At 36.1% G+C, this 27,080-nt stretch overlaps 1 protein-coding gene across 9 annotated transcripts in view; it reads left to right on the forward strand.

The window, feature by feature from the left end:
• Window positions 1–27,080, forward strand: part of TTC6 (tetratricopeptide repeat domain 6) — a 220,311-nt gene that overhangs the window by 121,173 nt on the left and 72,058 nt on the right. For 7 of the 9 annotated variants that reach the window (XM_045059830.1, XM_045059826.1, XM_045059825.1 and 4 more), the window contains 3 exons: window positions 4,358–4,462; window positions 13,930–14,019; window positions 16,365–16,439. In XM_045059830.1, coding sequence (XP_044915765.1) covers window positions 4,358–4,462; window positions 13,930–14,019; window positions 16,365–16,439 — 270 coding nt within the window. Of the gene's footprint in view, window positions 1–11; window positions 1,470–3,288; window positions 4,203–4,357; window positions 4,463–13,929; window positions 14,020–16,364; window positions 16,440–27,080 lie in introns of those variants that run through there. The other 2 variants (XM_045059831.1, XM_045059833.1) reach the window with 2 other exon arrangements.

Genomic DNA, 27,080 nt, shown 5'->3' on the forward strand with positions numbered 1-27,080 from the left:
TATGTACAGCATAAAGTGACATAATGTGCCCAGCAAAACAGAGGATGAGTGAGATAGAAACTTAATTTCGAATTCCTACCGTGGACAAATTAACCTGGCACCCGCAAAACCTGCTTTTCTCTACTAGGTTGGTATAGGAAATGCAATCAAGTATATGGAGTAGTTGAAGTATATCTGACTGGAAATAAAGTGGTCAAGACTCACTGTCACCTTATAATTGTGGATCTTTATGTACTGTGTTTGGGTCTTTGTATATTATTCTAAAAGGTCTGTGTAACACCCACCCTCTAGGAGATATCACTATTAAGGTTTCATAGTCAATGCTGCAGTGATGCTTGCAAGTTGATGCTCTAACGTTATTTGAGGTCATTTTTCTGGTGAAAAATCTTCTTTGGGAAAATGAATAGTCCAATTAAGTATTATTAAAAGTCAATGGAAACATTAAAGAAAACATAATCACCAATAATACCATGCATTCAAACAGCTATTTATTTTTAAAAATCTTACCACATTTTCTTCAAGGTTTTGTCATGAATGATTAATTTTTATGCCTCCAACTATTTTTTGAGATAAATTTTTTTGTTTGATTTAATATTTTTTTTATTTATAATAAACTTTATTTTGTAGAATTGTTTCAGAGTACAGAAAAATTGCAAAGACGGTATGGAGGTTTCCCACATATTGCACATCCTGTTTCCCCCATTATTAATACGATAATAGTGGGTTAATAGTGGCCCCAAAGAAATATGTCCAAGGCCTAACCCACAATACCTGTGAATGTGACCTTATTTGGAAATAGGATCTTTGCAAATATAATTCAGAATCTTGGGGTGAATTCTGGACTTAGGGTGGGCCCTAAATCCAATAGGACAGGGTCGTTATAAGAGGAAAATGCCTTTGACCACACAGACACACAGGAAGGCCATTTGACAGTAGAGGTAGAGATTGGAAGGATGCATCTGCAAGCTAAGAAATGCCCGGGACTGATGGCAACCACCAGAAGTTCGGAAGAGGCAAGGAAGGATTCTTCCCGAGAGCCTTCCAAGGGAGCCTGGAAAATACCCACACCTTGATTTTGGACTTCTAGTCTCCAGAACAGTGAGAGAACACATTTCTGTTACTTTAAACCACCAGTGGTAATTTGTTAGGGCAGCGTCAGCAAACTAATACAGCTTACAGTTCCATGAACTAGTATTTATACGTTGTTATTAACTAAGGCCCATGTTTTATTCAGACTTTTTTAGTTTTTATGTAATGTTAATTTTCTGTTCCAGGATCCCATCTAGGATACCTCAATATATTTAGTTGTCATATTTGTTAGTTTGCTCTTGGCTGTGGCAGTTTCTAAGATTTTGGGGGAGTAGTAGTCAGGTATTTTGTAGAATGTGCCCCCATTGGGATTTGCCTGGTGTGATTTTGGAAGGAAGACAACCAAGGGAAAGCACCATTTTGATTACATCATATCAAAGGTACGTATTATCAACATGTGTTATGACTGTTGATGTTAGTCTTAATCATCTGAGGTAGTGTTTGTCAAGTTTCTTCATTGTATAGTTTCTCTTTTCCCCCACTTTCATACCATACTCTTTGGGAGGAAGTCACTTATGTTCAGCTCACACTTTACGAATGTGGAGTTGTGTTCTATCTCCTGGAGGCCAGAGTATAAAAAAAAAAATTAATTTGTATTTGTGCAGATTTGTCTTTTCTTCTCATTTATTTATTCATTCAATTATTTATATAGTATGAGTCATGGATATTTATGTTGCACTTTGAGTTATACTCCAATACTACTTTATTATTATTATTAATATTAATATTTTGCTAAAACATTTTGAGCATTGGTTATTGAGAGTTCCTTCAGTTGGCTCCTATGTCCCTTCAATACCATCCCCCATTACCGTGGGATTTTTTTATAACACTTAAAACATTTGTTTTTAGTGTTTATTTATTTTTGACAGAGAGAAACACACACAGCATGAACGGGAGAGGGGCAGAGAGAGAGGGAGACACAGAATCTGAAGCAGGCCCCAGGCTCTGAGCTGTCAGCACAGAGTCTGACATGGGGCTCAAACTCACAGACCGCGAGATCATGACCTGAGCTGAAGTCGGACACTCAACCAACTGAGCCACCCAAAAGCCCCAACACTTTTTAAAAAGGCTCATCTTATATATTTCCTGTCCCAGACCACAGAATCAGCCATTTCTTTTTTTTTTTTTAATGTTTATTTATTTATTTTTGAGAGAGAGAGAGAGAGAGAGAAAGTGAGAAAGCAAGAAAGCACAAGAGAGGGAGAGGCAGAGAAAGAGGGAGAGAGAGAATCCCAAACAGGCTTGGTGCTATCTGTGCAGAGCCCAGTGTAGGCCTCGATCTCACAAACTGCGATATCATGACCTGAGCCAAAATCAAGTGTCAGATGCTTAACCAGCTAAGCCACCCAGGCACCCCAAGAAACAGCCATTTCAACAAGAAGCCCTAATTCCCTTTATTGCAGAACGTAATTAGAAACCAACAGCTAGACATTAGGTGTAGCTTGTTGCTACTGGGGCATTATTGCTTCCAGGCCTTCTTAGCTGACACAGTAAGGAAATATGTACTAACTCCTATAAATATGTCTGTATGTAACCTGTGTCTAAATTAAGCTAAACATGGGGTCATACTGATGTCTCCAACTTGAATCTATTACGTGATCGTTCTAACCTCCCCCCTTGCTTTTCTTTAAACTCCCAACCAACAGTGACAACCCTGGCTGCTACCATCTTCCATCCATTCACTTAACTGTTCAACTTCAGTGTAGACGTATTAGAATTATTATCCCATATTCCTGGCGGATACAACTTCATCAACTTAAGTAGTGTTATATACAATTTATTTTGTCTTTATTTTTATAAACTGTACTCATTTCCAAAGTTACTAAGGTCAGCAACTTTTTTCCCAACCCCCTTCAGTGAGGTCGTTTCATACATTTATAATACAGTTAGATTGTTTTTTTGTTATATTCTGCATTCCATCCTGGGATTCCCCTTGATTTCCTAAATTATTTTTTTCTTTTCTTTCTTTTTTTTTCTTTTCTTTTCCCCTTTCCTTTCCTTTCCTTTCCTTTCCTTTCCTTTCCTTTCCTTTCCTTTCCTTTCCTCTTTTCTTACCTTTACTTTTTTTTTTTTGAGAGAGAGAGAGAGAGAGAGAGAGAGAGAGAGAGAGAGAGAGAGAGAGAATCCTAAGCAGGTTCCACACTTAGCACAAAGCCCAAATTGGAGCTCAATCCCACGAACCATGAGATCATGACCTGAGCTGAAATCAAGAGTCAGGTGCTTAATTGACTGAGCCACCCATGCTCCCCCCTAAATAATTTTTTTAAAATTTCTGTACACAAAGGTTCACTGTTTGTGCTCTAAAGTTCAGTGGGTTTTGACAAATGCATCATGTTGTATAGCCACATTTCCAGTATCATGCAGGATAGTTTCACCTCCCTAAAAATTCACCTATGCCTGATTCAGTTTTATTTTGAAAAAGTTTGAATAAACAAACAAATATAGAAACCAAACTAACATACAACTGGTGACACTTTAGCAAGAATTTGTTTTAACTTTTTGTCGTACTTGTTTCATATTTTTTTAAATAAAATAAATTAAAAAAATAATAAGTCATTTTGTACTTCTTTCTAATTTCATTTCTCTTCCTCCTAACCCAACAGCAGTTACTGTTATAATTGCAGTCTTTCTAGTTCATGATTTTATACTTTATTAGATATATGTGTGATACTAAATAATAAATACTATAGTTCTGTGTGGTCTAGAGACTTTTACGTAAATGACACTTTCTAAAAGATGCTTATTTTGCTGTCAATACTGTGCTCCTAAGATCCATCTGTGGTTTATAATTTTTGGGCTTGAATGGCCTTATAGTGTTAGTTATGTGAATATGCCATATTTTATTAATTTGTTTTTCTATTAATGGACATTTAGATTGGGTTTTCTTTTTTGCTATTTCATATGCTGCATGAACATCCCTGTACATGTCTCTTCATGCACATGTGTAAGAATTTTCTTAGAGTATACAGTGGGAAGTGAAATTGCTGGGTCATGTGGCATGTACATTTTCTATTTTACTAGAAACGGCTGGTTTGTCTCCATTGTGGTTCTACTAGTTTCCCCACATCGTTGACATTTGTTGGAATTGCCAACTCTACATTTCTGCTAATCTGGTGGGTGTGAAAAGTTGCCTTTCCCAGACGTTCAGTGGTTATGGAACCAATCAACTCACTATCTGGGCAACCAGGAACATATTTGACAGAAGTTTGGGTCTTTACACTAGAGATCATTTGCTGGTTTTCACTAACCTTTCATTTTATTTCCAAAGGTGTCTGCTTATCCAGGATGTACGAAGTCGTTTTGGAATCCAACTTCACCCAAATTCTCTGTTCCAGTATCTGTTATGAAGGAAATTCTATATCCAAAATATGAGGTAACACACTGAATGACTTTTCTCTCTTTTTTTGGTTGTTTAATAATTAAATTGTATAATTGATTATGACATTAAATTTTACTGGACAGTTGCTATGTAAATCGTCAGACAACTGTTGCCATAGTTAAGACTGATTGGATGGTCTTATAGTGTTGTACTTATCCATGTCACTCTAGCCAGTCAATAAGATTATTCTGCTTTTTTTTAATGTTTATTTATTTTTGAGAGAGAGAGTGCAGGCTGGGGAGGGACACAGAGAGAGGGAGACAGAAGACCTGAGGCTGGTTCTGTGCTGACAGCAGACAGTGCAATGCAGGGCTCAAACTCTCAAACCGTGAGATGACCTGAGCTGAAGTCAGAGGCTTAACTGACTGAGCCACCCAGGCGCCCCTGTGCTTAAATTTTTAATAGTACTTAGGATTATTTTATTTGCATGGTATTTGGGGCAGCTTACTAAAACTCAGATCATGATAAAACAAAAAATTGAAAAAATCATAGGGAGAGCATAAGAAGGGTATATTACCCTTCTTGTGTAATAGAGGTAAAATTAAATAAAAAATTCTGTCCACACATGATGTTGCATGAAATAGAATAATCAGTTTACCACTTAGCTTCCCTGCAACCAAGACAGGGAAGGAATTGCATTCATATTGGATCTATTCTGAATGTTAATATTGAAACATCTTTACATGTTTTAGATTACTTGGTTAAATATTATGTTGAATTCTGTAAGGCAATACTTTATTTTTAATGTATACTCATGGTGAAATATGTATGAAATGTCTTTTTCTTTGTTGCATTTTCCCATCAGGTTTATTCTTGCTTCATGAAGTTAATTGGGTAGGATTTCATTTTTTAAAAAATATTCTGAAACTGATATAGCATAAAATAATCTAGAAAATTTGGAAGAACTCAGTGGAAACATCTGAACCATTTGGGAAAGTAATTGTTTGACAATTAGAATTTTTTCTTTTCTATAATATTATACTGTGTATTAACTAACTGGAATTTAAATAAAAACTTTAAAAAAAAGAAAAGTCCTATGCTTATTATCTCATTGAAACTACACTGAATATAATTGCTTTCAAGTAACACCTTCCTTAATTAAGATGTGTTTACAAACATGTATAAAAGAATATTGGAATAAATGTGTGCTTAAGTCATTGAAAACAGAGAAGTTTTTCTTTTCTAATTTTTGGGTTGTTCACTTTTTTTTATTCATTTTAATTTATTTTTTATTTTAATTCCAGTATAGTTAACACACAGGGTTTTATTAGTTTCAAGTGTAAAATATAGTGATTTAACAATTCTGTACATTACCCAGTGCTCATTATGATAAGTGTACTCTTTAATCCCCATCACCTATTTCACCCATCCCCCCACGTACCTCCCCTCTAGTAACCATCAGTTTGTTCTCTATGGCTAAGAGTCTGTTTCTTGGTTTCTCTCTCTCTTTTTCCCTTTGTTTGTTTTATTTCTTAAATTGTACATATGAGTGGAAGAACATGGTATTTGTCTTTCTTTGACTGACTTATTTCACTTAGCATTATGCTCTGTAGCTCCATTCTTGTTGTTGGAAGTGGCGAGATTTTGTTCTTTTTTATGGCTATGTAATATTCCATTGTATATATATACCACCTCTTCTTTATCCATCTGTCAATGGACACTTGGGCTTTTTCTGTAAATTGGCTATTGTAGATAATTCTGCACTAAACATAGAGGTTCATATATTTTTCTGAATTAGTGTTTTCATATTCTTAAGTCCAGTAGTGGAATTACTGGATCATATTGTAATTCTGTTTTCAATTTTTTAAAAGTAATGTCTACACCCATTGGGGGCTCAAACTCACTATGCCAAGATCAAGCGTTTTCTGCTATACCAACTGAGCCAGCCAGGCATGCCTCTCTTTTTAGTTTTTTGAGAAACCTCCATACTGTTTTCCATAGTGACTGCACCAGTTTGCATACACTCCAATAGTGCACAAGGGTTCCTTGTTCTTGGGTTGTTCAATGATAAGTATTTTTTCTTGAGTCATTTCATTCTTACAGAAAGCCATCTGTTTGATTGAGATGTATAAATTATATGTGGCGTATGAATATGCTGTCTCTTCAGGGTTAATCTTTATTTCTTTTTTTAAAATGTTTATTTATTTTGAGAGACACAAGGAGAGAGGGAGCAGAGAGGGAGAAGAGACAGAGAATCCCAAGAAGGCTTCACACCCAGCACAGAGCTCATGGCTGTGAGATCATAACCTGAGCCAAAATCAAATAGGACGCTTAACCGTTTCTTTCTTTCTTTTTTTTTAAAAATTTTTTAAATGTTTGTTTATTTTTGACAGAGAGAGAGACAGAGAGAGAGAGAGAGACAGAGACAGAGCATGAGCAGGGGAGGGGCAGAGAGAGAGGGAGACACAGAATCTGAAGCAGGCTCCAGGCTCTGAGCTGTCAGCACAGAGCCCAACGTGGGGCTCGAACTCACAGACCATGAGATCATGACCTGAGCCGAAGTCGGTTGCTCAACCGACTGAGCCACCCAGGCACTCCTCTGCTTAACCATTTCTAATGGTTAATCTTTATTTCTAATGTTGCATCACTTTCTTTCCCATTCCTGATCATATTTTTGAGAATTTTTTCTTTCTAAAAAATATTTTTTAAATGAGTTTATTTTATCTTTTCTCATTTGTTTTCAATTACAAATGCTTTAGTCTCTACTTCTCAAATTACTATACTCACACCAGTATCAAATCATACCTTTAATTTTTTTTTTTTTTAGCAAGGTTTATAGTATAGGATCCCCTAGCTGTTAGATTTTTCTGGCCTGTAAGTCAGAAAAATAAGTTCAACCTATCACCTTTGACTGAAAACACTTCCAGATTAATTCAATTTTTGCTGCTCTGAATTTTTATATTCAGAAGTATTTTCTTCATATACTTCTATTTTTGAAAATTTTTTGGTTGTTGGCTTCTTGCTTTCTATAGAAGGTTGACATTTCTATTTGGGCATTTTTTAAATTTCTTGTGTTGATTTACAATTGAATGAATATCTTTATCTTTCTTCCTTTTAAGTAGTATAAGTACTTCATGAATTTTCTTCTATGTAAGATTTTGATCTCATTTCATAAATTTTTATTTATAGTGTGTTCATTTATTTTCTAAATAATTTGTATTGCCATTTTCATTTTGTTTTTGATACATGATTTATGTGGGAAAGTGTTTTTAGAACTGTTCTGACTTGGCATTATTTTGATTTTATTCTTTATCCTTATTAACATAATAAAATATATTCTTTAGAATATCAGTGTCTTGGAATTTATTGGTATTTGCTTGGTGGTATCCTACATATCCCAATATTGTCTATTAATTCAATGGTATTCTAAGTTGTGACCATTTTGTGGCAGCACTAAGCAGAGCACAGGCTTTCCAATCCATCTTGGATTTGAATCCCACACACTTCCTGGATAATCTTTAGTTTCCACAAGTCTCGTTTTTTGTTTGTTTGTTTGTTTTTTGTTTTTTTTTTTGTTTTTTTTTTTGTATGTAAAGTGGGTGTTCTGAGAATTTAATGAGAGGTTGTAGCATATTGCCTAATGAAAAGTCAGTGCTCAGTTAACAATAGATATAGCTGTTATATTGTTATATTAGTCCATTCTTCTGTGGCATATTTCTTTTACTTGATTTAAAAAACACTGTTGAGGATTTTTTAGTTCAGTTGTTTTAATCTATTTCTTCATGTGTTACCAGTAGTTTTTATTTACTTTTTGTAATTAGAAGCTGTTTTATCTTTATTATGAATTTAGCAATGTTTTACCTTTCTTATGAATTCTGTCTCATCAATTTTAAATGGTCTACTTTGGCTTTTTTAATGCTGGAATTCTACTGTAATATGGCCATCCCTGTGTTCTTTTCTGTTTGTATTCAGGAGTATTTTCATTTTAATCCTTGTTTTTTTTTTTTTTTTAATTTTTACTTTGTTTCAGACGAACCACGTAAGTAGCATATGGTTAATTTGGTCTTATTGGTATTATTATTGTTGTTAATCTGTGGTTTCTGTCTTAAAAATCTTCTATCTTGTTTTTTTTTTGTTAAACCACCATTGTTTCCTTTAGCAATATTATTGTTTTTTGCTGTTCTGAGTAACAAGGCCAATTAAAATTATTTAAGAACTTGCACGATAGTGGATGAATAATTTCGTGCAGAAAAAAGTCAAATGATACAGCTGTGTATGGCAAAAAGATCACTCCCCACCTTGAATGCTGTTCTTTCCTGGATCTCTTCTCTCTGAAGTTAACAGTTATAAACTACATTGTGTGTATCCTTTCAAACACGTTCATTTTCATTTATGTAATGCAGATATATGCAAATTAATGTTTTTTCCGTGTGTGGAATCACATAATCTATATTCTTCATCTTGATTATTTTGCTTAAAACCTGCTTCTGTTGATTCTCATTTATTGAGTATTTACTATGAGCCAGACACTGTGCCAGGCACCTCTCCTGTATTATTTCATTTGACCTTCCTATGAGCCCAAAGAGAAAGGTACTAATTCTGTCTTCATTCAAAAAAATATCCCTCCTTTCCCATTTGTTCCCTTACCATTTTCCCTACCTCTTTCTGGTGCTGATAGCTACTAACCCAGTTTAGAAGGGCATATTAATTATCCGTTGCTGCAGATCAAATTATCCCAAAATGTAGCAGCTTAAAACGACAAACTATTACTATCTCACACAGTTTCTGAGGGTCTGGAATCCACTGTTTCTGGCCTAACTGGAAGGTTCTGGCTCAAGATCTGTCATGTTGTTTGAGTGAGGATCTCAGCTGAGGCTGCATCAAAAAAACAAAAGCAAAAACAAAAACAAAACACAAAAACCAAAAACCAAAACAAAGACAACCCCTTCCCTACAAACCACACTTGCACATATATCTTTGTAAATTTTTCTATTTGGAATTCCTGGTCAAAGTATATGTATAATTTAAATCTTGGAAGATTGATGTGTATATTTGCATTTCCTTAAGTGTAGTCTAAACTTTTAATTTATTTCAGAAGATAATATTTTTGGGGGAAATATGTGATGAGCTAAAACAAGAAAGTTCATAACATAAAGGATACAAAAGATTGCCTTAATGTAAAATATTGGTAAATATTAATTTGCAAAAATAGGCATGGCATCCATGAAAATGTGATGCTTACATCTCCTTCAAGAGAATCCATTGACATAAGCATACACGACCACCGGCCTCCAGCTGCTGTCCTGTAGATCCATCAGGGCATTTGCACCAAGGCCATTTTTCCTCTGGGCTGCTCCTAGCCAGTGGCTGAACGAACACAAGGGGTTTGCTAATGTTGACCCTATTCCTGCTTGATGGAGGGTTGTTTTCACAGGAAGCGTTGGCTCCAGAACTTTCCATCTGCCTGGCTCAGAACTGCTCTGTGATCTAAGGCTCTTGCTACTCACTCCTTCCTCTCTCTTCCTCTTTCACAGGTGTCAGACTGCATCATGGTCTGAAGGCTTCTTACTGCTCCCTCTCTCTGTGTCTTCCACTGGTCGTTTCTGCTTCTAACTGAACTAACACAGCTGGGGGGTAATAGGAATACTATGTAATATTACTGCAATATACTGTAATGAGTACAAACACAAACTCTGTGTTTATAAAGGAGGGGCATGTATTTTTCTGTCTTTGTATTTAGAAAATGTGAATAGAAGGAATTGAGAGTAGGCAGAATTGTTGGAACAGAAGTAAGAATTGTAGCAAGATTGGTTTGTAACCAGGACTGGTTACAACTGGTGATGATGAAGTAACCTGTTAGAGAGGTGGTCCAAAAGCAAATCAGTGCTGGTGGTGTTCACACCAATGTGTAGAAGAAAAAGGATCCAGGAGGACTTTCCGACACAAAAAGATGGCCTAGGACACTTTCCATACATCGCAACTGGAATCAGACCTTTGTTCAAAGAATCCTTGTTCCTTTGAATGGGAAATGGTATTTAGATACAAAGGTCTGTGTGCCCTACTTTTTAAAGGTGTATTTAACATGTTTATATATATATTATGATTACTGATATTTTTTGTTTTATCCTACCATATACTTTGTGTTTTTTATTGACTCTGCCTTTATTTCTTCTTTTATTCCTTTTCCTAAATTTATCTTTTTGTTGTTAATTTTTTTTTAAAAAAGTCAGTGGTCTGGATATAATATATTCTGGTTTTATTTTTACTTTTTCTATTTCAAAAAATTGTGTTTTATCATCCCTATTTTGGAAGTAAGTGTACTGTTTCTTATTCTTATGGTGATTTCCCTCGACAGACATCTTTAACTTATCAAAATCTGATGTTGATCAATACCTTTATACTCTTTATATTCTTCCAGGAAAATTCAGTGACTTTAAAACCTTTCAATTCCATTTACCCCCTTTTGACTTAGTATGTTTTTACTTTGATATATTATTAGATATTTATCTTCTAAAACCCTCAAAACATTGTTATTAATATTTTATAAAATATAATTATCTCTCTCTTCTTTTCTTTTTTCCTTTCTTTCTTTTCTTTCCTTTTCTTTCTTTCTTCCTTCCTTCCTTCCTTCCTTCCTTCCTTCCTTCCTTCCTTCCTTCCTTCCTTTCTTTTTTTTTTCTCTCTCTAGTATCTCAGATCTTTCTGTCTGGCATCATTCTACCTTTTGCCTAAAATATATCCTTTAGAATTTGCTTTAAGGCAAGTGGGAGTTCCATAGTTGGTGAAAATCTTGTTTTTTCTTTGTTTGAAATGTCTTTATATTAGCTCATTCTTGAGAGAGATTATACTTGGGTATGATGTACTTTGCAGATATATTCTTTTAGTACACTAATGATGTTCTACTAGTTTCTGGCATCCACTATTGCTGTTGAGAAATGGGTCTTAAATGTGAATTTTTTGAGGATGATCAACTCCTTGCTTCCTCCCAAAGTAGCTACTTTTAAGTTTTTCTCTTTTTTCCCCCCTATTTTCAATATGGTGTGTCTAGGGGCAGATTTCTTTTTATTTATGCTTTGGAATCTCTGGGATTTTTGAATGCATACTTTGATGTCTTTCATCAACTATGGAGAATTTTTAGTTATGACTTCTTCAAATGTTGCCTCTGTCCATTCTTTCTTAAATTTTCTGGGATTTTAATCATACGTATTAGCTTTTTTTTTTTTTTTTTCCTCTTGATGCTGGATTCCGGGTAATTTCCCTTCTGGTCTATCTTATAGTTCAAGTTCATAAATTCTTTCTTCAGTTGTGTCTAAGATACTGTTAAATTTGTTTACTGTATTTTTAAATTCGGTTTTGTGTTTTTCTTTTTAGAATATTTATTTTTTTCCCCAAATCTGTTATGTTCTAGTGTTTTATTTCTTTGTGTACCTATCTTTAAATGTTTATTATTGTATTTAAAACGTTATTTTTAGGAAACGTTTGAGAATAACAATGGCATTTCTTTTCTCCAGAGAAACTTCTTGTCAGAAGTTAGTCCTCAGAAATAGTTTTAGTCTAAAGTTGAGGCTTGAATTTATTTGACCACCCTTGTGATGGAACTGAGGCTGAAAGTCTACACAAAGGTTACTTACTACCATTCTTTTTTAAAAAAGAGGTTTAAAACTTTTATTTTATTTTATTTTATTTTATTTTATTTTATTTTATTTTATTTTATTTTATTTTAGTAGGCTCCATGCCCAATGTGAGGTCTGAACTCGGGACCCTGAGATCAAGAGTCACATTCTCTACTGACTGAGCCCGCCGGGCACCCATGCTTCTTTTCACTTTAAATCTGAGCATGTAGCATCTCCTGTAGCCTTGGATACTTGTATATTTTGTATATGTACAATATTATAAAGTGTATTACATTTGTGTATAAATAAATAAATAATCTATAAATAAATCAAGTTCCATAACTTAGGTAAGTTCTGGGCTTCAATTGCTATCACCCTTACCCCAAGAATTCGTCAATCTGTAACTCAGACTTGCAGCTGCTTTGGCAAGTATCATAACAAAAGCATCTTGAATACTGGGCTTACTTTTCCAGGTTCTTGCCTTTTCTTAGATTTTGGCCCAGTATCTGTTCATCATCATGTTAGCTTTTTGATGCTTTGAAGATTGTGTTTTTCATACTACAAGTAGCTTTCTTAGTTTTCCTCAGCAGAATTACCTAGCCTGCCATAATTAGAAGCAGAGTCATAATTGACTTTTCAGATAGCAAAACTGTTTCCATTTCTATCTGCATCCCAGCTATTATTGAATGCATACAAGTTTTAGCAATACCTCTGGAGTAGAGCAATAACTCTAGAGTTACATCAGGTATCATATAAGCAATACTTGCTCTCTCAAGACACATTGGTTTGGCCAATATCTTGTCAGGTTCCAATATTTGAACCATGTTCTCTTTTTAAAAAGCAACCATTTATTATTAGTAAGTTTTGCTGTTTTGATATCTGTAAAATACAGTATTATGGTTTTTGTCTTTTGTTATTGTTAAAAGAATTTTCTTAAATATATAATAGCTGCTATTCCATCATATTTTGTGTAAGCATATGACAAAATAGTTCCAATAGTTCCAATAGTTCCTTGTATATCACGTAGTTTGTCTTTGAAGAGTAATGGTGACCCCAGGTAGCCTTCTGCTATGTTTAGTAATTCTCTTAGCTTATACTGTGCTATAGCTGTGTTATAAAAATACACTAGAAGATAAATAAAAATCAATGCTGGTAGTTCCTAAATTATCCATAGCCGCCTCCATATCTGTTCCATTCTCAGTGATAATTTCCTGGTACTTTTAAAAGCTTAATTTCCTATTGAATACATATCGTTTGATTTTGAAATGTTAATTGTTTGAGACCTAAAAATTTCAGCAAAGTAGCAGTATGATTTAACTCATCATGACTACACCAGGCTGTCAAACTTAGATCTTCTAGTTGTTTCTATATATCCAAATCACTGATTATAATATAGAAGAATAACACACTTAATAATAATTTAACCTTACAACAATAAGCATACATATATAACTTAGTTGGTGGAAAGAGTTTGAATTGTAAAGCATTTAAGGAGCTTTCCATTCCAATAAAAATTTAGAATGCTTACTTGTATCTGACAGAGAATAGTCATATATTGACAGTAAATCCAAATAATATGTCTTATTCACAATTCTGATATTGGCATATTAAATAGATTCAATGCTAACCTATGGGATCACAGTATCATTGATTGCTCCTGAGATTAGTACTGCCAGAAGTAAAGTAAAAGAATCTATTTGGCCAATGGCCAACACAGAAGCCAAATTGTGGGTTTTGGCCAAATATTATGGCTGTAGCTGGACTTCTAATATGTCTGTGGTAAACGTTTTCTGTACTTCTACCTTTTCCACACATTTGGTAATAATGTTGTATTATGACATAACAGTAATCAAAGGCTTTTTAAAGTACTCCACTATATAACTTAAAACTGTTATCTTTTTATAACAGAGTGTTCAAGCAAGCAAAATTTTAATTGAGAAATTTTCATCTGAAAGCAAGGAAAGTGTCGCTTTAAATCGGCATAGCAGAAGTTCTAGGGTATGTGTGATTTTTATTTTAAATTGTGGGTTGGTTGCTTTATCTGCCTACAGCTCAGCTATAATTTCTAGTAGTTTTGGAAATTATTTGTTGGTGCTTCCTTAGTCTGGGAAATGCCTCAGAACACTCATTACTGGTGTCTTTGCTGAGGACACACTTTCTTTTTCAAATGTGTTGTCTTTGTGACACTCAGAAGATGTTATTTACTGATCAATAGCAGAATGTCTGCTATGAATTTTCTTAAAGCTTTGAAAATTTCCAGTCTTACACTCATTAATCACTTCTTGCCTAGGTCTTAAATGATTAAAGAAACATGTTTGTGAATGTTTTGACCAAATGGGGGCATTGGTTATGGCCATGAAACAGTAAAACTGAATTCTCTAAATGGTGATTAGACTCATGCTTATGGCTTTGTTATCACTGTAGTGTATACAAGTAAACTAATTAAATAATATACATAATTGGACAGAAAAGAGACAATGATTGAGAGAAACTAAGAAAAGAAGAAAGGTATAAACTATACATAACTGGTTTAATAAATGTCCTGCACTTTATGGGGGACAAACAAGAAACAGTTTTATTTTTCTTTCATTAGTGCCTTCAGCCCTCTGCTCCCCTTGATAATATCTTGGGATGCTGAATGGCACATAGTGGAAAGTCTTGGTGCCTTGGGACAAATCAAATCCTGTTCTGGTCAGTTAACTAGGCTAAAGATATGTCTATGACTCCTCCTTTATCCCCCATACAGTTAGGTAATACTTCTTTTTTTTTTTTTTTTTTTTTTTGGAGGGGATATGTTAATATAGATCACTTTTTTGCTATTTTCCTTATAGCACTTACTAAATATTTGTCCATATGTATGTTTGATCATTTTATTCTTCACCAGCCTGGGGTCATAGCACTCTTCTTCACTCTTTTATCCATATCACCTAGAGCAGTGACCATCACATAAAGAATAATTGAACCAATGAACGTCACCTTCTAGTTTGGAGTGCCACGTGCACTTTCTAGACTATTTTAGTAGCACTATGTACACCTGCCTGTCAGCTATTCCCAGTTTTAGTAGCTGCTTCTTCCTCCATGCTCCTACTGCCTTCTACTTTATTCTTTCTTTTTTTAATTTTTACATGTGTATTTATTTTTGAGAGGGAGATATACAGAGCATGAGCAGGGGAGGGGCAGAGAGAAAGGGAGACACAGAATCTGTAGCAGGCTCCAGGCTCCGAGCTGTTAGCACAGAGCCCAACAGCGGGACTTGAACCAATGAACCATGAAATCATGACCCGAGCTAAAGATGGACACTTGACCGACTGAGCCACCCAGGTGCTCCACCTGCTATATTCTTAAAACAAGTAGGATTATGTCACTCATGTCTCAAACTGAGTAACTCCACCTAACAAATAAAGTCAGAGTGCTTCATTAAGGCTCATAACCTGGCCTCAACCAGACTTTCTAGCTTACCTCCCATTATGTTTCTGCTTTTATGTGGTCTGCCTGCACCAGAGTCCTTGGTGACTCCCCCATGCCCCTGCTGCATTCTCTGTGCTTGTTTAGGCTGTTCCCTTGGCCTGGGATAGTCTCAACTCCAGCTCAGTCTATGGGAATGTTGCCACCTTTCACAGGCCAGCCCGCACTACCTCTTCCCGCCAGTATATCCAGGTCCCGTCCCCTTCAGAACTGACTCTGCCTATCTTGTGTTCTCTTTACACCAGATTCATTCATACCATCTGAAGTCAGGGCCACAGCTGCTTTGGATTACAGTTTTCTTTTCTTTCTGTTTCTACCATTACATTGGTTGAGGATATGGAACATGTCATTTTTTTTTTGTACTTTCTACACTATCTAGTATAGTAGTATTTCCCAACTCTTACAATATAATAGCTCTCACAGTAAGTGATGATATTTGTATGCTCCTGTGGAGTAAAAGGTTGAGGTTGCTCATGATAAGAGGTGACTGTTCAGGGGACAGAGCTGCTTCAGGTCCTACTAGTGCAGCCTCAGTGCCGAGGGGATCAATGGCTCAGCATATTTACGGCACATTTATACACACTTGTGCCCCTTGCACCAACCAGAAAGCTTTGGTAAGTATTTGTTGTATTGTTGAATTTAAAAAAATAAGAGTTTCCATTATTTATACACTTTTCTAAATTAACTGATGGATTTTCAGTTCTGTTCCTCTCTGTGAAATTAGTGACTTCAAAGTCACTCAGAATGTGTATTTTAATTAGCATTTCTGCATTTAATTAATTTACCTAAGCATTTATAATTATTCAATTGTCATATGATATTGTACTTTACCAAATAGTATCTATAGTCAATGCATATTTGTCATTTGATTATTTCAGTTTCTTTTCCTAAAAAAATCTGCATCATTTGAAAGTATCCAAAAATGTTTCAGCACACCATTTCCTCAATTAAAGGTATGATCATTTTTGGTTTTTACTATTCAAAAGAAATGCTTATATTTCTAGTAATAATCACTATTGATGCTTTTTTTGTTTGCTTTCCTGAAATAGTATAGTGAGTTGATTCATTCAGAATTGATTAAAAGTTTGGATTTGAGTGTGTATTTGGTAGCCCCTGTAAAATTGTGGTTGGTGGTCCCAATTTAAGGTTTTCAACAGCTTTTGGAAGTATCTCATGTTCATAATTTGACTTTACTTGATATATTATAAGTCAAGCCATTATAATATTGACCTACATTTGCACTGGGCTCACAGTTTTAAAGCATTTTCATGAACACTAGTCCAGTCTGGCCTCAAGCTTCACAATATCCTGAGAGAAGGAAGGTGAGACAGATATTATCCTTATTTTATGTGTGAAAAAAAACAAAGGTCAGAAAGTGATAAATGGCAGAGCTAGAAGTTAAACCCACACCGCCTCTTACTAAATGCAATGTACTTTCCTCTGCACGAAGAATGCACAGGCCTTTTGGAGTGGCTGGGTTTTTGTTTTTGTTTTTGTTTTTGTTTTTAGTTAATTTATTTATTTTGATAAAGAGAGAAAGCACAATTGGGGGAGAGCAGAGAGAGAGGGAGAGCGAGAATCCCAAGCAGGCTCCATGCTGTCCACGCAGAACCCACAGTGGAGCTTGATCTCACAACCTGGGGGATCATGACCTGAGCTCACTAAAACCAAGAATTGGATGCTTACCTGACTCAGCCACCCCGGTGCCCCTGGAGTGGCTGGTGCTTACCCTCAGTGGCGTTGACATCTAGCTTCAGCTTCTGTTTTTCTGTCTGAAATCTTAGAAATCTTTCTTGACCCTCCATGTTACTTGCTTGTAACTTGCTTTTAACTTGCGTAACATTAGCCTGCTTACTATGTCATTTCTGACATTCTCTCTTCTTACTGACCTTTTGATTCCTCTGTTTTATATCTCTGTACAATCACACTATCCTTAGGATTTCTTTATTGGCATATAATTGACATATAACATTATATTAGTTTCAAGTACATAGCATTGTAATTCAATAACAGTATGTATTGCAAAATGATCACCACATCAAGTCTAGTTAACACAGTGATACATTTTTTACATGTGATGAGAACTTTTAAGATCTACTCTTAGCAACTTAAACATTTTTTTAATGTTTATTTATTATTTTGAGAAAGAGAGAGGGAGACAGAGTGCAAGCAGGGGATGGGCAGAGAGAGAGGGAGACACAGAATCCAAAGCAGGCTCCAGGCTCTAAGCTGTCTGCATAGAGCCCAATGCAGGGCTTGAATCCGCAAACTGTGAGATCATGACCTGAGCTGAAGTCAGATGCTCAACTGACTGAGCCACCCAGGTGCTCCCAATTTAAAAAAATTTTTTTTTCAGCTTGTAAATATACAATACAGTATTTTAACCACAGTGACTATGCTGTATTACATCCCCAGGACTTATTTATTTTATAATGGAATTTTGTAACCTTTGACCATCATCACCCATTTCATCCATCACCCAATCCTTGCCTCTGGCAACCAGCAATCTCTTTTCTGTATCTATGAGTTGTTGTTGTTTTTAAGATTCCATGTATAAGTGAGATTATACAGTATTTATCTTTCTCTGTCTGACTTATTTATTTCGTTTACTTAGCATAATGCCCTCAAGGTCCATCCGTGTTGTTGCAAATGGCAGAATTTCCCTTTTTTTTTTAAAGTTTATTTATTTATTTTGAGAGGGGGAGGGGCAGGGACAGAGAGAGAGGGAGAGAAAGAATCCCAAGCAGGCTCCACATTGTCAGCACAGAGCCCAATGTGGGGCACGATCCCACAAACCATAAGATCATGACCTGAGCTGAAATAAAGAGTTGGACACAACTGACTGAGCCACCCAAGCATCCTGAAGTTCCTTTTTTAATGACTGAATAATATCCCATTATATATATGGAAATATATATACATCACATTTTCTTATCCATTATTCCATTGATGGGCCCCTAGGTTGTTTCTATATCTTGGCTATTGTTACTAATGCTGCAAGGAATAAGGGAGTGAAGATAGCTCTTCAAGGTCCTGATTTCATTTCCTTTGGATATATGCCCAGAAGTGGGATTGGATCATATGGTAGTTCTATTTTTAATTTTTTGAGCAACCTCCATACTGTTTCCCTAGTGGCTGCACAAATTTACATTCTTATCAATAGTGGACAAGGGTTCCCTTTTCCCTATAGCTTTACCAACACTTGATATCTCCTGTCTTTTTTATAATAGCCATTCTACCTCTTTATTTTTTGTGTATCTATCATAGGTTTTGGGTTTGCAGTTACCATGGGCTTCATATGTAACATCCAAAGTACATAGTAGTCTATATAAATTTGATGGTCATTTAAGTTCAAACACATTAAAAAAAAAAGAAAAAGAAAAAACATTGCTTTCTTTTTCTTTTCCCCTTCACTTGTCCCTTTTTACTCCCTCCTCCACATTTTATACATATGTTGTCATAGTTTACATCTTTTTATTAATAATTTTCTTATGTCTAACTGTGGCCATTTGTTTTCCACTTAAATCCCTTTAACATTTCTTGTAAGGATGGTTTAGTGGTCACAAACTCCTTTATCTTTTGTTCGTCTAGGAAAATCTTTATCTTTCCTTTAAATCTGAATGATAAGTTTGTCGGTATAGAGTATTCTTGGTTGTAGGTTTTTACTTTCAGCACTTTGAATATATTATGCTACTCCCTTCAGACCTGCAAAATTTCTGCTGAATAATCACCTGAAAGCCTTATAGGTTTTTTTCTTACAGGTAAACTTTTTGTTTCTTCTTGCTGCTTTTATCTTCTCTTTATCTTTAACCTTTGACATTTTATTATTATTTAGAAATTTTTTTTATGTTTATTTATTTTTGAGAGAAAGAGAACAGCAGAAGAGGGGCAGAGAGTGAGGGAGACACAGAACCTGAAGAAGGCTCTAAGCTCTTAGCTGTCAGCACAGAGCCTGACTGGGGTTTGAACTCTTGAACTGTGAGATCATGAACTGAGCCAAAGTCAGATGCTTAACTGACTGAGCCACCCAGGCACCCCTAACCTTTGACATTTTAATTATTATGTGCTGTGGTATGGACCTCCTTGGGTTCATCTTGTTTGGAACTCTGTGCTTCTTGGACTTGGAAGTCTATTTCTTTCCCTAGGTTGGGGGACTTTTCAGTTATTATTTCTTCAAATAAGTTTTCTATGTTTTTCTCCTTCTCTTTATCTTCTGGGACCACTATAATGCAAATGTTTGCCCACTTGAGGTTATCCAAGAGATCCCTTAATCTATCCTCATTTTTAAAAAATTCTTTTCTCATTTTACTGTTCAGCTTGTGTGCTTTTTATTACCCTGCCTTCCAGGTCACTGTTATGTTCTTCGACACCCTCTCATCTACTGTTGATTCCCTCTAGTATGTTTTTTATTTCTGTTCTTGTAGTCTTCAGTCCTGATTGGTTATTTTTTTATATATATTTTCTATCTCGTTATTGAATGTTTCACTGACTTCTTCACTCTTTGGTCCATCCCAGTGAGTACTTTATGATTATTAATTTAAACTCTTTATCAGGCATATTGCTTATCTCTTTTCATTTAGTTATTTTTCTGAGTTGTTTTCTTGTTCTTTCTTCTGGAGCATATTTCTGTTTCCCCATTTTCTTGACTTTCTGGATTTGTTTCTAGGTGGAATAGCTACTCCTCCTAAACTTGAAGGAATGGTCGCTCTTGTATATGGTGTCCCCTGTGCAGACTGTGTGCTTGGCGACTTTTGCTGTCTGCTTGGAGCTGTGGCTGTAAATGCCAGTTGCTCTTTTAAACTGTGGCTTTTTACAGAGAGAAGAAAATAATAATAAAATAAAAGTAAAATAAAAAAGGAAAAAAGAGAAGAGAAAAGAAAGGAAAAAAGGAAGAAAGGAAAAGAAGAAAAAAGAAAAGAAAAAAAAAACAAAATGGGGCACCTGGGTGGCTCAGCTGGTTAAGCATCCAACTTCAGCTCAGGTCATGATCTCAAGGTTCAAGGTTCGTTGTTTTGAGTCCTGCATCGGGCTCTGTGCTGACAGCTCAGAGCCTGGAGTCTTCTTCAGATTCTGTGTCTCCCTCTCTCTCTGTCCCTCCCCTGCTTGTGCTTTGTCTCTCTTTGTCTCTCAAAAATAAATAAATGTTTAAAAAAAAAAAGAAAAAACCCAAAGGGGCAAAAATAAAAACAAGACAAATAAAAAAAAAGACAAATAAAAAAAAGACAAATAAAAAAACAATAAAAAAAAAAACAATTATTGAAAAATAAAAACAAAAGAACTAAAACAACCAAAGAAAATTCCTGGTTTATTTTCTGTGCTCTAGTACCACAGGGACTGGTGTGGGCTTGTGGACCTTGGGATTGTAGTTCCTGGGACTGGCTAAGCTTGCAAGCTGACCTTGGGCTGGACCGTGTTCTCCGCTAGGCTTTCAAGGTGAAGGGGAGGGAGCATTCCTGCAGTTCCTTCCCTTTTAAACCTTGGCTCTTTTTTCTGTGCCCCGGCACACTGGGGGCTGGCATGGGCTTGCAGACCCTGGGCTTACTGAGGTCGTAAGCTTGCTGTGATGACTGGACCCACCAGTTATGGTATCCAGACCCTGATTCTATCTAGGCTTTTAAGGTGGAGAAGGACTGTAAACTGTGTTATCCTCTAGTTCCTCTGACCTGGAGAGCTTCCCAAAGCTCCTCCTCCATTTGGTCCAGTGTTGTCTCTTTTATATACTAGTTGCTCTTTTAAACTGTGGCTTTTTTTTCTGTGCCTAAGGAAAGACAAATCTGTTCCCAGTTCCTCAGAACTATCCCTCTCCAGTGCTGTGTACAGGATCAGGTGTGGGAGTTCCCTTTGTTTCCATGTCTTTGTCTGTCTTGCTGTTCTTTTTTGTCATTCTCTATCTTTGGTTGTTCAGAAGCTGTTCAGTTGGTCTTCAGTTCTTCAGGAGGAATCGTTGTGTGAATAGGTGTAATTTAGTGTGTTCTGTGGAGGAGGTGAGTTCAGGCTCTTGCTATATTGCCATCTTCATGGGAACTCCTCCCTATAATAGCCATTCTAACAGGTTTGAGGTGATATCTCATTGTAGTTTTGACTTGCATTTCCCTGATGATTACTGGCGTTGAACATCTTTTTATGAACCCATTGGCCATTTGCATGTCTTTGGAAAAATCTCTATTCAATTGCTCTGACCATTTTTTAGTTGGATTTTGTTGTTGCTATTGAGTTAAAAGAGCTTATTATATATTTTGGATATTGACCCCTTTTCAGATAAATGGATTGCAGATATTTTTTCCCATTTTGTAGGTTGGCTTTTCATTTTACTGATTGTTTATTTTGCTGTGCAGAAGCTTTCTAGTTTGATGTAGTCCCACTACTTGTTTATTTTTGCTTTTGTTGCTTGTACTTTTGGTATCATATTGAAAAAAGCATTACCAAGGCCAATATCAAATAGCTTTTCCCTATGTTTACTTCTAGTAGTTTTATAGTTTAAGAATTTAAATTGAAATCTTTAATTTGTTAGAGTTCATTTTTGTGAGTAGTGTAAGATAGGAAATTTCATTCTTTTGCATATGAATATCTAGTTTTCTTAGAGCAATTGATTGAAGAGATTATCAGTTCCTCATTGAGTATTCTTGGCTTCTTTGTCAAATATTAGTTGACCATATATGCATGGGATATTTCTAGGTTCTTGATTCTATTCCAATGGTCTATGTGTTTGTTTTTGTGCCAGTACCATACTGTTTTGATTACTATTGTTTCTTAATGAATTTTGAAATCTGGAATTGTGAAATCTCCACCTTTGTTCTTTTTCAGGAATGCTTTGACTATTCAGGTTCTTTTCTGGTTCCATATGAATTTTAGGATTGTTTTTTCTATTTCTTTGAAAAGTGACATTGGAAATTTGATAAGGATTATATTGAATCTATTAATGGCGTTGGTAGTATGGACATTTTAAAATACTAGTTTTTCTGGTTTATGAGATACCCTTCACTTATTTGTGTCTTCTTCAATTTCTTTCATCATCGTATTGTAATTTTCAGTATACAAATCCTTCACCTCTTTGAATGTATTTATTCCTAAGTATTTTTATTATTTTTGATGCTATTGTAAATGGAGTTTTTAAATTTATTTTTCCGATAATTCATTGCTAGTGTACAGAAATGCAACTGATTTCTGTGTGTTGATTTTGTAACCTACAGTTTTACCAAATTCAGTAATTAGTTCTGACAGTCTTTTGGTAGAGTCTTTAGAGTTTTGTCTGTATGTGATTATGTCATCTGCAAACAGAGACAGTTTTACTACTTTCTTTCTAATTTGGATACCTATTTTTCTTTCCTAATTTCTTTGGCTAAGATGTCCAGTACTATGTTAAGCAAAAGTGGCAAGAGTGAGTACTCTTGTCTTGTTCCTGATCTTAGCAGGAAAGTTTTCGATATATCGATATGATATATATGATATATATGATATATCGATATGATATATATGATATATGATATATCACGATATTGATCGTGATATTAGCTGTGGGTTTGTCGTATATGGCCTTTACTATGTTGAGGTGTGTTCCTTCCATACCAAATCTGTTGAGCGTTTTTATCATGAGAAGAAGTTGAATTTTGTCAAATGCTTTATCTACATCTATTGAAACAATCATATATAGTCTTTATCTTTCATTCTGTTAATGTGATGTGTCACTTTTATTGATTTGTATATGTTGAATCGTCTTTGCATCTGATGGATAAAACCCACATGATCATGTTGTATAATCCTTTTAATGTGCTGTTGAATTCAGTCTGCTAGTATTTTCTTGAGAATTTTCCATTTATACTAATCAGGGATATCAGCCAGCAGTTTTCTTTTTTTGTAGTATGTGTGTACATACAATATATAAATAATGGAATATCAACTACAAAAAATGAGGAAATTTTGCCGTTTGTGACAACACGGATGGACCTTGGGATATTATGCTACATGACAGAGAAAGATAAATACTGTGTGTTTTCACTTATATGAAGAATCTAAAAAAGCTGAACTTATAGAAACATAGAGTAAATACTGGGGCTGGTGTGGGGAAAAGAGGATCGAACAGATGTTGGCCAGAGGGTACAAGAGTCAGTTATAAGATGTGTAAGTTCTGGGGTTCTAATGTACAGTCTGGTGACTATAACTAACAATACTGTATATATTTGAAAGTTGTTAAGAGTGTAGATCTTAAATGTTATCGCCACACAAAAACAATGGTAATTTTGTGAGGGGATGGAGTTGTTAACTAATCTTATTGTAGTAATCATTTCACAGTATATGCATGTATCATATCATTATTTTGTATACCTAAATTTACATATGTTATATATCTATAATATTTCAATAAGGGTATGAAAAAGTCCCAAACCCATTCTGTTAGCTCTACTTTATAGTTATAGATTCCTTAGGATTCCTTCCTGAGTGTCCGACAGAGATGCATGGAGCCTCTCTGTGTAATTCATATCTAGTCAGCAAGCGGGAAATCTTATGTTCCACTTTTTTTTCAGGAATGTGTTTTATTGACGTATATATCACATACATACACATGACTATCTTTCTTGATATATATATATATGTGTGTGTGTATGTGTGTATTGTACATACACATATTCTGTAGTTTATGTATTACCCTATTCTCTAGTTATATAGTGAGTTATATATAGTTTCTTGAGATAGGGGAAGTATGGTAAGTTATGGAGTGTCAATATCTCTATTGTACTTTAGTATATCTTAAAGTATATAACTAGTTTGTGTGAAATTGTTCTGTTTGGAATTTGGGCCTAACTTCACTATAAAGAAAAATATTTGCAGCGGAGGGGCCTGACGGACTGTGTTCCCACAACAAGCACGACTTAGCGTCTGGGAGGTCATAAGTTAACAGCTCTGCTCGGAAAGCGGGAAGGCTGGAGGACAAAGGGAGGGAGAGCTGCTGAGCCCCCTGACGACAGAGCTCAGCTTGGTGGGGAACAAAGGCGCTCGCCAGCGCCATCTCCCCCGCCCATCCCCCAGCCAAAATCCCAAAGAGAACCAGTTCCTGCCAGGGAACTTGCTCGCTCCGCGCAAACACCCAACTCTGTGCTTCTGCGGAGCCAAACCTCCGGCAGCGGATCTGACTCCCTCCCGCTGCCACAGGGCCCCTCCTGAACTGGATCACCTAAGGAGAAGGGATCTAAGCCTGCCCCTCCTGCCCCCGTGCACCTTGCCTACCCACCCCCGTGCACCTTGCCTACCCACCCCAGCTAATACGCCAGATCCCCAGCATCACAAGCCTGGCAGTGTGCAAGTAGCCCAGACGGGCCACACCACCCCACAGTGAATCCCGCCCCTAGGAGAGGGGAAGAGAAGGCACACACCAGTCTGACTGTGGCCCCAGCGGTGGGCTGGGGGCAGACATCAGGTCTGACTGCGGCCCCGCCCACCAACTCCAGTTATACACCACAACACAGGGGAAGTGCCCTGCAGGTCCTCACCACGCCAGGGACTATCCAAAATGACCAAGCGGAAGAATTACCCTCAGAAGAATCTCCAGGAAATAACAACAGCTAATGAGCTGATCAAAAAGGATTTAAATAATATAACAGAAAGTGAATTTAGAATAATAGTCATAAAATTAATCGCTGGGCTTGAAAACAGTATACAGGACAGCAGAGAATCTCTTGCTACAGAGATCAAGGGACTAAGGAACAGTCACGAGGAGCTGAAAAACGCTTTAAACGAAATGCATAACAAAATGGAAACCACCACAGCTCGGCTTGAAGAGGCAGAGGAGAGAATAGGTGAACTAGAGGATAAAGTTATGGAAAAAGAGGAAGCTGAGAAAAAGAGAGATAAAAAAATCCAGGAGTATGAGGGGAAAATTAGAGAACTAAGTGATGCACTAAAAAGAAATAATATACGCATAATTGGTATCCCAGAGGAGGAAGAGAGAGGGAAAGGTGCTGAAGGGGTACTTGAAGAAATAATAGCTGAGAACTTCCCTGAACTGGGGAAGGAAAAAGGCATTGAAATCCAAGAGGCACAGAGAACTCCCTTCAGACGTAACTTGAATTGATCTTCTGCACGACATATCATAGTGAAACTGGCAAAATACAAGGATAAAGAGAAAATTCTGAAAGCAGCAAGGGGTAAACGTGCCCTCACATATAAAGGGAGACCTATAAGACTCGTGACTGATCTCTCTTTTGAAACTTGGCAGGCCAGAAAGAATTGGCACGAGATTTTCAGGGTGCTAGACAGAAAAAATATGCAGCCGAGAATCCTTTACCCAGCAAGTCTGTCATTTAGAATAGAAGGAGAGATAAAGGTTTTCCCAAACAAACAAAAACTGAAGGAATTTGTCACCACTAAACCAGCCCTACAAGAGATCCTAAGGGGGACCCTGTGAGACAAAGTCCCAGAGACATCACTACAAGCATAAAACATACAGACATCACAATGACTCTCAACCCGTATCTTTCTATAATAACACTGAATGTAAATGGATTAAATGCACCAACCAAAAGACACAGGGTATCAGAATGGATAAAAAAATAAGACCCATCTATTTGCTGTCTACAAGAGACTCATTTTAGACCTAAGGACACCTTTAGATTGAGAGTGAGGGGATGGAGAACTATTTATCATGCGACTGGAAGCCAAAAGAAAGCTGGAGTAGCCATACTTATATCAGACAAACTAGACTTTAAATTAAAGGCTGTAACAAGAGATGAAGAAGGACATTATATAATAGTTACAGGGTCTATCCATCAGGAAGAGCTAACAATTATAAATGTCTATGCGCCGAATACTGGAGCCCCCAAATATATAAAACAATTACTCATAAACATAAGCAACCTTATTGATAAGAATGTGGTAATTGCAGGGGACTTTAACACCCCACTTACAGAAATGGACAGATCATCTAGACACACGGTCAATAAAGAAACAAGGGCCACAAATGATACACTGGATCAGATGGACTTGACAGATATATTTAGAACGCTGCATCCCAAAGCAACAGAATATACTTTCTTCTCGAGTGCACATGGAACATTCTCCAAGATAGATCATATACTGGGTCACAAAACAGCCCTTCATAAGTGTACAAGAATTGAAATTATACCATGCATACTTTCAGACCACAATGCTATGAAGCTTGAAATCAACCACAGGAAAAAGTCTGGAAAACCTCCAAAGGCATGGAGGTTAAAGAACACCCTACTAACGAATGAGTGGGTCAACCAGGCAATTAGAGAAGAAATTAAAAAATATATGGAAACAAACGAAAATGAAAATACAACAATCCAAACGCTTTGGGACGCAGCGAAGGCAGTCCTGAGAGGAAAATACATTGCAATCCAGGCCTATCTCAAGAAACAAGAAAAATCCCAAATACAAAATCTAACAGCACACCTAAAGGAACTAGAAGCAGAACAGCAAAGGCAGCCTAAACCCAGCAGAAGAAGAGAAATCATAAAGATCAGAGCAGAAATAAACAATATAGAATCTAAAAAAACTGTAGAGCAGATCAACGAAACCAAGAGTTGGTTTTTTGAAAAAATAAACAAAATTGACAAACCTCTAGCCAGGCTTCTCAAAAA

This window comes from Felis catus, chromosome B3 (genome assembly GCF_018350175.1).
Source record: "Felis catus isolate Fca126 chromosome B3, F.catus_Fca126_mat1.0, whole genome shotgun sequence".
In the NCBI taxonomy this organism is placed as follows: domain Eukaryota; kingdom Metazoa; phylum Chordata; class Mammalia; order Carnivora; family Felidae; genus Felis; species Felis catus.